This window comes from Hipposideros armiger, unplaced genomic scaffold, assembly GCF_001890085.2.
Source record: "Hipposideros armiger isolate ML-2016 unplaced genomic scaffold, ASM189008v1 scaffold_133, whole genome shotgun sequence".
Taxonomy (NCBI): domain Eukaryota; kingdom Metazoa; phylum Chordata; class Mammalia; order Chiroptera; family Hipposideridae; genus Hipposideros; species Hipposideros armiger.
Window position 1 is genome coordinate 3,263,997 of NW_017731483.1, and position 12,196 is coordinate 3,276,192.

Below are 12,196 nucleotides of genomic sequence, written 5' to 3' on the forward strand. Positions count from 1 at the left end.
ATTCCCTCAAATTTTTTAAGAATCAAACAATAATCAGTTCCCTTATTTCATTGTCTTTGTTTTAAACTTTTAAAAATATGAGCTATAATAAGAATGCCTGCAGGGAAAAACCACAAATGTCTAGTTTAACAATTCTAAGGGAGATATACATGTAACCACCGCCTATGTCAAGAAATGGGACATTGCCAATACTCAGTCACACCCACTTCCAAATCATACCCTCCTCCCCTGAAAAAACCCTGCCTTGACTTTTGTGATAATCATTTCTGTGCTTTTCTTTGTACTTTTGCCACTTATATTTTGTATCCCTAAACAATATAGTTTACTTTTACTTGTTTTTAAACTTCATACATCTAGAAGCATACTGTGTGTATTTTGTGTTTGCTTCTTTTGCTCAAGTTGTATGTGAGCTGCATCCACGTGGTGACTGCACTTATTTTCATTGCCAACAGTGTTTCATGATATGAACGTGTCACAATATATTTATTTATTCATCCCATGGTTGATAGGTATCTATGTTGCTTATAGTTCCTGAATACGAAAAACAGTGCAGCCAAGAACATCCTTAAACATTTTCTATGTGAACAAGTTTCTTCGGGTTATATATGTCAAAGTGGAATTAATTGCTTTGCCAGATAATGCCAAACAGCTTTCTAAGTGATTGTACCAGTTTCCTTCCAGCCAGCAGTATATGAGAGTTCCAGTTGTTTCACATCCTTGCAAGTACTTGGTATTGTCAGTTTAAAACTTTTTTTTTTAACTATTCTTGGTGTATAATGATATCTCTTGTGATTTTAATTTTCTTTCCTTGGTTACCACTGGTGCTGAGCACTCTTTCACTGGTTAATTGGATGACCTCTTTTGTCAACTGCCTGTTCAAATCTTTTGCCAATTTTTCAGGGTTTCTTAGTGATTTGTCAGAATTCTTGATATATTTTGGCTAGTGGTCCCTTGTCAGTTGTATGTTTCAAAAATATCTCCTATTCTGTGATTCTCTTTCACCCTCTTAAATGGTGATGCTTTAGACCCTATTCTGTAGAAGCAGGACCTAAAATGGGGGTTCTTGTTCAAGTGATGTATTGGGAGAAGTACTCAGGAAAAGGAGAATGAGGGAAGCAGGATGGTTGGGGGGAAGGAGAGAAAGAGAGAGGTAACCAGGTAAGGTGGCAATTTTCTGGAGAAAGGGCGTCTGTGAGTTGTTATCAGCCGAAACTTCTATCTGGGGGTTGGGTGTGCTAGCCACTAAAGAGGATCTGAGTGGGGCACCAATGATATTCTCTACAGTTCATTTCAATCCGTTCCCTTTTAAGCTTAAATTTACTCCATCCAGATTCAGCTTCTCCAGGGTTTTGGTTGGTCACAATTTCTGGGAAACCTTACAAGAGGAATCTTAGTGAGACAAACTACAATCCCTGCTGCTGCCTTTAATCCACAGATCTAATGAATACCCATTCATTTCCTCCTCCACCACCATTTTAGTTCCCCTCCTTTATTCCTTGAATGTTTCAGAGAACTCAGTGATGAAACCACTCGGGTCTGGGAATTTGTTTTCTTTTATGTTATTTTTTATTTAAAAATTTTTTTTTTGCCTTGACCATATACTTTATTGTTTCTGTGCATAAAATATTTAGGACATTAATTTTATATTCATGCCTTAAATTACTTGACACCTCAAACTGATGATACCTTTCTTCTTTGAGTTGGGTAAGCACTCATGCTCTTCTTTGACAGAGATTTTACAATCTTTTATGTTATTTTTGACCACAGATTCAATGTTTTATTGGGGAACAGTGTGTTTTTCCAGGACCCATCAGCTCCAAGTCAAATAGTGGTTTCAATCTAGTTGTGGAGGGCACAGCTCAGTGGCCCATGCAGGGATCGAATCGGCAACTTGGTGTTATGAGCCTGCACTCTAACCAACTGAGCTAACCGGCTGCCCCAGATTCAATGTTCTTAATGGTTCTAGGACAATTTAAAATGTTCTTCTTAAGTTAGTTTTAATAAATAATATCTTTCCAGGAATTTGTCCCTTCTAAAGTTTCAAATTTATGTATGAAAGTTGTTTATACTATTTCCTTAATATTATTTTAATGGCTGCAACATCTGTAAAGATATCCCCCCTTTTCATTCCTATTTTATTTTTATGCTTGCTCCATTTTTTTTCTTCTTCAGTAGGACCAACTTTTGTCTTCATTGATATTCTCCATTTCTATTTCATTTAGTTCTGCTCTTTTCTTTATTTTTTTTTCATTCTACTTTCCTTCGGTATATTTTGTTTGTTGTTTTTCCTAAATTCTTGAAATGGATGCTTAGTTCATTAATCTTTATTTTTAAAATTTTTACTCTTTCCATTTAAGGCTGCACATTTTTTTCTCCAAATACTGTTTAATGGGAGCTCACAAGTTTTGATATGTGTTATTTTAGTCATTTATTTTAAAACATTTTCTAATTTTCATTGTGATTTCCCCTTTGACTCATAGGTATTTTAGAAATGTGTTTCTTAATTCCCAAACATATGAGTATTTTTTAGTTATCTTTTTTAATTGATTGTTGTCAGTGAGCTTGTTTTGTATAATTGTAATCCTTTGAAATTTCCATTAGGGCTCTATTTATGATCAGCTTTTATGAAATGTTACATGCGTGCTTGAAAGTGATATGTACGATGTGTGATAAAAAATAATGGTGAATGTCTAAATAAAAAAAAGTATTACAGTTAAAGACACATTGGCATTAATCCCCCTCAAAATACTCCCTCTCTCTTCAAACACACTTATCCTATTGTTCTTGCTACTTTCTGAAGCAGTTCTAGAAGTCCTCTTTCATGAGTGTCTTTAGTTGTGCTGTCGTGGCTGCCTCAATGTCCTGAATCAATTCAAAATGTTACCTTTCATAGTCATTTTGACCTTGAGGAAGAGCCAGAAGTTGCACAGTGCCAGATCTTGGTCACTGCAGCATCACCATAAGCTAATTTCAGCAATTCGTATGTTTCTTTAGCACATTTTTGCAATTTGAAACAAAATTTCATGCGTTGTTCGTGATCCATGATTTACGACACACTTTAAAACACACCCTCTCTCAACTGTAGCTGACATCTGACCGAACAAGTTGAAACTTGCACATACACTGTTACTAAGGTTCAGTGTACCACTTCCTGTATTGAAGATCCCTGCCTTTGCGTTGGATGGCACTTGGCAGCAGCATTCACCGTACTTTTTTTTTTTATCACACCTCATATTCTACAGTTATTGGATTCAGTGGACTATGTAATGTCATTAGTTCAAGTTTATTAGTTAAGATATTTTTTATCCTCACTGGTTTCTTTTGCCTATTCTAGCTATTATAGAGTGAAAAACTCTTATTTTATCTGATAGCAGTATAGCTACACCATCTTTTTTTTTTTTTTTAGCTGAGCCATCCTGCCACTTGTTGGCAGCTCAGCAGCTGCTCAGCTCGGGCCAGGACTCGAACCGCTGTTGCTCAGAGCTCAAACTCTTGAGCAAGCTCTTAACCAACTGAGCCACTCGGCCGGCCCCCTAGATGTGTCTCTTATAAACAGCATGTAATTGGATTTTGCTTTTTTTATAGCCCCTCTTTGTCTCTTAACTGGAACATTTAATTCATATTTATTTAATGTAACCAGTGATATATTTAGGTTTAAGTCTGTCTTCATATTTTATACTTTCAATGTATTTATACTGCCAATTCTCCACTTCACATTAACTCTTCCCTTCTTTTGGGTTATTTTTAATCATTCACTGTTTTTTCCTTTTACTATTTTGAACATTGTCAATTTCTCTTCTTTAATGATTATCCTTGAAATTTTAATTTAACCAAAGTTGATAAATAAATTAGAGGTGATTACTATCCCTACTCTTCTTTTGGACAACATAGGGACCTTAGACTGCTTAAACTCCATTTACCTTCTTCCTGTTTAGTGGTAGACTAGTTGTAATACACTGCATCAGCTTTGATTAGAGTCATTTAAGGACCCACAGATGGAACAAATGTGATGTGGGAAGAAAAAAGTGAGAGAGCAAAGACTCTACTTGAGAAAACTGTGTGTATTTGTCAGGACTCTTCATTGCAAGTGATCAGCTTAGACTCTCTTAACTTCAGAAAGAAAATCTGTTGGCTTATAAAACTGCATAGCTGGATCTAGCAGCTCAAAAAAGTATGTGTGTGTGTGTGTGTGTGTGTGTGTGTGTGTGTGTGTGTGTGTGTGTACTCGTATGTCTCTCTCTCTCCCTCTAGTTCCTCCCTCTCTCCCTCTTTCGGCCTCTCCCCCCCTCCTCCCTCATCTCTTCCAGTTGCTCAACCTTGCTTGTCTTAATTTGGCTTCATTCCTCAGATGAACTCTTCTGAGTCCCCATCCCTGGCAAGGGGGATGGGATATTCCTATTGTCTACTTTGGGTCAAGTATCCATCCTATGTGCTGGAGGCCTGAGGCACTATGAATGACAACCCCACCAGGACTAAATGGAGGGGGATGAAATTCCTCTAATGAACCAGAAGAGGGAAGGTGTGCTGGGCAGACAAAAGTTATAGCTACCATAGTCCACTATACTGAGTAATGACTGGAAGAGTGATGCAAAAAAAGAAGAGGGTTAGAGATATTTCAGTGGAATTAACTTAGTTAGTATGCACAAGAAAAAAGGAAGAGGACGTCGCACAGCCCTTTCTAAGAGAATCTTGTACATCCACAACTCCTGTGCATGTAGGGGCAGCCCAGACAGTCATGTTTTCTACTGTGAAATCTTACTCTATCCCTAACTGCTAGTGGTCAAAACTTACTGGACCAGAGATGGACATCAGACCCAAGAACAGCCAATTCCTGACTCACCAGGGACCTGTGCACAGGCTTGGGACTCAGTCCAAGTTAGGCACCTCAACTGCGCTGCTTACTAACTAAATAAAAAAGGAAGTAATAGTTTATTCCTGGAATTGGGGATAAGACTACTACCGCTTGAGTTGTTGTTATAAGTGCTCATGGAGATGACATATAAAATATACCTGGTATGTAGTAAGCCCCATCACACCTTTCCCTGCCCCCTCTAGGTCACCCAGTGAATTAATGTTAAATCAGGACTGAAACCCAGGTCTCCGGATTCCCAAACCAGTGTGCTCTCCTAGGTGAACACAATGAACGAACAGTGCACTGAAGGAGGGAGAGCGGGCCCTGTGGCTCCCAGCCCTACTCCGAAAGCACCATATGTGCTACAGAACACAGAGTTCTGGTCTATGTCATCAAATTTCAAAGCTGAAAATAAGAAACAGCTGGTGATTTCTCAGGCTGAAGAGAGCTAAGGTTTAAAGAAATGATGAAAAGCCCAGCTGAGATTTTCGTCATCTTCAAAGTTTTAAGTTTTGTCTCATTTCCAATAGTGTGTGTATGAGTGTAGGTGTAGGTATGTACTATGTGCACAAGGCTCTTTCGTGGTTCACAATATTTTACTCTTTGTGTATTTTCAAACAAAAATCCACAGGGCCGGCCGAGTGGCACGTTGGTTAAGAGCTGGCTTGGGACGCCAGAGGACCCCGGTTCGGATCCCACATATGAGGGCCAGTGACACTGCCCTCCACAGCTAAGATGCTGAACAACAGCTCAACCTGGNGTGTAGGCTGCAGCCCCTGTGGCAGTGGGTTGCCGTGGGTTAAAAAAAAAAAAATCCACAAAACTTGAGGGAGATTTACTTTGATTTGAAGAAAGGTCTAAAATCATTAACCCATTACAGTTGCTTAATACAGTTTGTTTGCACTGGAGCTTAATACGGTTATTTACACTGGACCTTTGTATGCCTCCTAATGTGGGGAGAACGTATCTTTTTTTCCTTTTTTGGTACTAAAGTTCCAAGCAGTCCTAGATAGTTTTTCCCCTTACTTTTTTATTAAAAGGAATATTCCCACCACTTTGATACTGACACGGCCTAGCCTCCCCTAGATAGGAAGTAAGTGCGTTTTCTTCATTTTACGAACATCGGGACATGACAGCAGAATTATTAAGTCCCCTGCCCTCAAGATTGCCCAGTGGGGTCGGGCCTTCTGTGCTGAGACTCAAGGCAACTTCCCACTGCCCCCCACATTAACAAAAACTCTGTGTGAACTGACTCCCTGACCCCTTCACACTCCAGGAGCAGCAGCCAGACTGGGCCTCTTACTCTGTCCTAAACCCAGCTGCAGGTTCCTGCCTTGGGGTGTGTGCTGACAGCCTTTCCTCTGCCTACAGTCCCCTTTTCTCCCTTCTCTGGCCCCATTCCTACCCAGACCCCCGAGTCCAACTCCGATGCCAGCTTTTCTATGAAGCTTGGCTTCGTGATTAAAAACCCAGTCTATAGGGTCAAGCCTAGCTTCAAAAGGGGGCTCTGCTGCTCCTTAGCAGAGTGATAGGGGAGTCATTTGTCACGTAAGTTCCCTCAGGCTTAGTGTTTTCATCTGTAAAATGAACAATAATACTTAAAGTCAGTGCTTCTCAAACATACAAGAGTTCCCTGGTCATCTTGTTGAAATGCCAATTCTGATCCAGTAGGTAACAGGATGGTGCCCAAGAGTTGGCATTTCTAATCAGCTCCTAGGTCCTGGGAACCACATTCTGAGTTATAAGGCTTTGGAGAGATGTTGAGAGGATAAAATTAAATAAGGCATGAAAAGTACTTCATATCTTCCCCTTCAAATAGGTAGCTGCTGCTGTTTTTATTGCCTTTTATTATTATTGGCTGATTTCCCTAGCTGGAGGTCACATTTTTATTCGTTAAACAAGAGCTTTCCCTCTTTATTTTTTTTATGGCACTCAGCACTTTTTGCCTTTTACTGTGGCTTTGTTTTCTTTGTTTTTCTGGGGCTTTTTTGATGAGATATCTTTGTCTCCTACCAGACTTGAGGGTGGGGTCTTTATCTGATTCCTGACTCCCTAACAGTGCTTACCAATGGTTTTATGCAAAGCAAGTGTTGACTACATGCTTGGGTCATTTATTTATTATTATTATTTTTTATTCCACAGGGATCTGTGTCACAGTAGAGATTCTATAGCTAGTGGTTGGAATACTGCTGTGAGCCAGGCATAGTTCTAGGCATAATACAAAACAATGATACAAGGTTTCTGCCCTTAAGAAGCTTACATTTTACTCAGGGGAAACAAATAATAAGCAAAGAAAGCATATTATATATAAAATGATAAGATCCTTGAGGGCAGAGAATGTGTCTAATTTGTCACAGTGAGTTTCCTCCTAGTAGGTGTTCAGGCACAATGTCACCTGGCCACGTTAACATCTGTGTATGCTGTTCCACTTTTCACATGGGTACCCCCTGTGTCTAACACAGTACTTCCCCGTGTCCCCTTCACTCACCCCACAAATCCATTCAGATTTCATTCCTGACCCCAGCTTGCCCACCCATCATGATGCTCAGCAAACTAAATGGCCCATAGAACCCACCCTCCCAGAAGCAGTGGGAGTCGAGACAGCAAAACGGCAAAGCTTTACTTCTGGTGCCTTATGTGACAAGACTTCTGTACAGTTTCCTAAGAGTGTTCACTCCCAGTTTCTCCTTAGCAAGTCCTTTTCCAATTCATGTCCTTTAGATGTTACCTTGGTGAGGACTTGGTCAGCAGACTTCTATGTCTTCGTTCTCTCCACTCTCTAGTGATCTCATCCCATCCCATGGCTTAAAATGTCATTCAGGTGCCTATTTAAATGTCACTTTCTTAGAGACCTTCCTTAACGACTCTATCTGAAATAGCTCACATGCTCAAGCACGCAGGCACACACACACAACCCCTTAACCTGCTTTATTTCTCTTCATAGCATTTATGTTATTATTTTAAAAATTTATTGTCTGTCTCTGAAGGTAGAGTTTACTGCTTGTCAGTGCTTGGAACAGTGCCTAGCACAATAGTTGACAATCAACGAATATTTGTTGAATAAATGTTTTTTTTCCTTTGGAAATTCTCAAAATCCTCATGAGATGTAGCAGGACAGCCATCATTAGCCTGTTTACACATAAGGAAATTGGCTTAGAGAGGTTAACGGATTTGCGTCAAGTCACGGGGCTGGCAAGCAGTAGAGGCTGCTTGTTGAGAGCTAAGTCTTGTGAGACTCGCCTCCCCAGAGGGTGACCTCTGCCTGGCCCCCTGAGGCTGGGGACACCAGGTGGCTCAGAGGCATGTTAGGTGGTTCGGAGGTGCCACACCGAAGCCCTGAGTTCTCACCCGCTTGGGAACACATAGCTACAGGAAGAGCTTGAGGCCGACCTCACTGCGCGCTTTCCCGTCCCAGACAAGTTCCCACTAGTCTTTCTCCAGTCCTTGACAGACATCACACTCCAGGAGCACAGGCCCTGTGGGACGTTTGTTACTTTTAATTCCACAGCTCAGAGGCCCCAATGGCAAAAAGGAAGGGCAAAACTTGAATACAATTTTTTTTAAATGTTACTTGGTGATAGAAGTCCCTGTTGCTGCATGGATCCCCGTGGATTAATGTAAATAAATAAAGCCGCATGGAACAACAGGGAATGTGACATTTGAATAAAAGGAAGTTCTCATTTGAGCTCAGAGGGAGTCTGGACTCTATTTTTCTTAGGCCCATACCATACTGTCTGGTAGCTGACAAGCTGAGGGAGTCTTTATGTTGTTGTTTTGGTTTTTAAGTGTTAAGTTTTATTCTAGCACGCTGTTAAGATAGTGGCGGAACCCTTTAATCCTGTCAGGCTTGCTTTTATTCTTCCAGTTTGAATTTATTCCTATGGCATATCCTTTCTGACTCTCTGCATGAACGGTCCATATTCTGAGCTAGAATTCCGTGGTCTCCCAGCTCTGTGTGAGCTCTCGTATCACTGTTTACCCCATGGCAGGTGACTTCTAGGCCCGATGAAGTCTTGCCCTGCGCATGTGCAGTCCAGCTTGCAGCCAAGAAACTGCTCGCCCACTCCACCCCTACCCTGTGTGCTTGCTCCATTCCGGTCCCCTGCTTCACAGACTCTAGCCGCTTTGGCAGCATGGAACTCAAATCTGCCTGCTCAGTGAGACCACCACTCTGCTTGGGCACCATCTCCCTACGCCACAGTAAGAAGGGGCTCTGGGATGAAAGCCGGGCAGTCCTGCATGTACCCCCTGTTCCCCTTTTCAAAGGTCACAGTCTTGTGCAGCTGGCTGGCTGCTCAGTACCTGAAAGCATATATTTCAGTTGTCTCATACACTTGGTCCAGCTTTAGAGTTGGTGATGGCAGAAGGATGAATCCAGTTCCAGTTACTCTGCCATGGCCTGACGTAGTTTTGGATACGATTCAGAGTTTTTAGTATCCATGGAACATCTGAGTAGAAATGCCCAACAGACAATTGGGTGTATACATATGGAGCCTTAAAGAGACCCGTGGGGCTGGCACTACAGATTCTGTAGTCGAGAATTTAATGGTCATTGAAGCCAAGAGGGCGAATGTGATCACTTAGCTACAGGATGGTTGGAGAAGGGGTAGAAGAGCATTTCTCTCTTAGAAAGCTTGAGAATGTATAGTTGAAGAAGTAGGTGAGGAATAGGAGACATCATGGTCACAGAAACACCGTGAATAAGTCATCAGGCATTCATCAGGGTGAGTGACAGCTGTCAGGAACCCAGTGTTTTCTCTGTATTTGTAATGTTTACAAGTCCAGAACCCAGCTTTTCTCCAGTGCTTCTGCAGACTTAGTAAATCTCACTGGGTGATCATTAGGGAACAACCTACTTACCCAGGCTCCAGTACTAATCTGTAGCATTAAATCCACACCCGTCTTGAGGAAGCTCAGAGTTTCTTCCAGACATAATCACACATTTGTGCTTCTAGACTTCTTGGGGCTTAGAAGCTGACAAGTATGACTATCATTTTCACAGAGCCAAGGCCCTGGGAGCTTAGAAACTTGATTAAAGTCAGTTGTAGAGTCTGTCCTGTCTCTAGTTTTCGTTTCTAGTTGTCTAGACTTTATAGGGTTTCAGACTTGGAAGTTGCTCTACTCTAGGTCATCTAACCCAATCCCGTTGTTTTTCAGGTAGGGAAACGGATACTCATAAATGAGAGGGCTTTAACCAGATATAAATAACAGAAATTCAGTGAAGCCAGCTTAAGTAAAAAGGAGAATTTTTGATGAGTGCTGAGACAGCTGATGGAATTCAAAAGGCAAGGATAAAGCTGAGTTTTGAGAACAGCCTGAAGCCGTGACCTAGAGGCTGTAGAGAAACGAGGATGCCCTTGTTTCTGCCCTTTCTCTGCTTTTTCCTGTGTCTATGATTTATTCTCTTCTCATTGTAGACCAGTTTCTTGTACCCCGCCTCCAAGAAAATGGTCACCAGCAACTATTCCTAAGTTTATAGCTTAGAAAAGAAGCTATTCCGTCCCCTCTGTTCAGGAAAGAAGTCAACCTGATTCTAGAATCACAGCTCATATTCCCCTGGAGAAGGTCTCAGTGGCCCAGTTGGAGCCATCCAGAGTCCAATCAGTTGCAGCCAAGGGGCTGGAGTAGCATCGTTCTACACACACGGCTCCAGGGAGCCCTACCTCTATAACCATGTAGTGTAAATTGCTGGGAGGAGGGGAGGATATTTTCCAGAAGAAAGATAGGGGGCAGATGGCTGGGCAGCCAGCCCAGTAGATGTTTAGGACACTGGGGTTACATCAGTAACCAGTGGCACAACCAGGATAGAGACCCACAGCCTGTCGACAGCAGTCTTTCCTGAGGCTGCCTCCCATGGGGAAGCAGTGGTAATTATATGATCTGGTAACAAGGGGAGGCAGACAGTTGGACACTGACTGCCTCAGCTCTCGTTCCTATTGGTGTGAAGAAATAGAGGTCCTTCCCTGGGAATCTAGAGGATCCAGAGCCCTGGGACCGTAGCAGCCAAAGGCGGGTTCCCTCTATATTAGTCCAAACTCTTTTAGTTACCAGTCACAGAAACCCAAATCAAACCAGCTTAAGCAAAAAGGGCATTTATTATAAGCCCACTAAGGTGCCTCACAGAATTGAAGGACTAGCTAAAGGTTCCAGGACATCTGCAGGGATCTGGAGTCAGTACCACCAGGACACACATACATGTGCTCACTTTTTTTCTTTCCCTTTTTTATCTTTAATTTCTCATTTCTGCTTGGCTTTGGTACCACAAGGTTTTCTTCACAAGGTGGGGAATGAGGCTGCCACCATTTCTGAGGTCATATCCTTATATTGTCTGATCAAAGAGAAAAGAGAGTCATCCATGCTGATTCCAGGTAGAAAAATCCCAGAAAAGGATTCTGATTGAGGGGATGGAGCCCTATGATTGGCTGGGCCTTGTTCACTTGCTCACCCTAGGGTTAAGAGAAAGATGAGGATATTTTAGGGGGGACCATAAGCAAAGTCGACAATAAGGTCTTTAGTTCTGTGTCTGTCTCCCAGGTGACCATGGAGGCTGGCGGGCTCCCTCTGGAGCTGTGGCGCATGATCTTAGCCTACCTGCACCTTCCCGACCTGGGCCGCTGCAGCCTGGTGTGCAGGGCCTGGTATGAGCTGATCCTCAGTCTCGACAGCACCCGCTGGCGGCAGCTATGTCTGGACTGCATCGAGTGCCGCCACCCCAACTGGCCCAACCAGCCTAATGTGGAGCCTGAGTCTTGGAGGGAGGCTTTCAAGCAGCATTACCTTGCCTCAAAGACGTGGACCAAGAATGCCCTGGACTTGGAGTCCTCTATCTGCTTTTCTCTGTTTCGCCGGAGGAGGGAACGTCGTACCCTGAGTGTCGGGCCAGGCCATGAGTTTGACAGCCTGGGCAGTGCGTTGGCCATGGCCAGCCTCTATGACCGGATTGTGCTGTTCCCAGGTGTGTACGAAGAGCAAGGTGAAATCATCCTGAAGGTGCCTGTGGAGATTGTGGGCCATGGGAAGCTGGGCGAAGTGGCCCTCCTAGCCAGCATTGACCAGCACTGCTCAACCACACGCCTGTGCAACCTCGTCTTCATGCCGGCCTGGTTCTCACCCTTCATGTTTAAGGTCGGTGTCCACATGAGATGGATGGCTTCTCCAGCCCTGACCTTGGTCCTCGGTATCTTTTCAGTGGGTTTGTAATCCCTTTTTTTGTTGAAACTGAGAGTTTAGTCATTATTTCTATAATACACTCCTCTGAGTTCAGAAATAGGCACAGGGATCAGTAGGGATTAACATTCTGCTTTATTCCTGGCAAAGCTGTATTAAAAAATCAGCCTTGGACTT

At 42.7% G+C, this 12,196-nt stretch overlaps 1 protein-coding gene across 13 annotated transcripts in view; it reads left to right on the top strand.

Moving 5' to 3' along the window:
- The window catches only part of FBXO10 (F-box protein 10), a 52,856-nt gene that overhangs the window by 3,499 nt on the left and 37,161 nt on the right, over positions 1 to 12,196 (top strand). For all 13 annotated transcript variants that reach the window (XR_002124787.1, XM_019649513.1, XM_019649503.1 and 10 more), the window contains one exon: positions 11,387 to 11,977. Coding sequence is in view for 12 of the 13 variants with exons in the window: in XM_019649513.1 (XP_019505058.1) it covers positions 11,387 to 11,977 (591 nt within the window). In the remaining variant the exon portion in view is untranslated. Of the gene's footprint in view, positions 1 to 11,386; positions 11,978 to 12,196 lie in introns of those variants that run through there.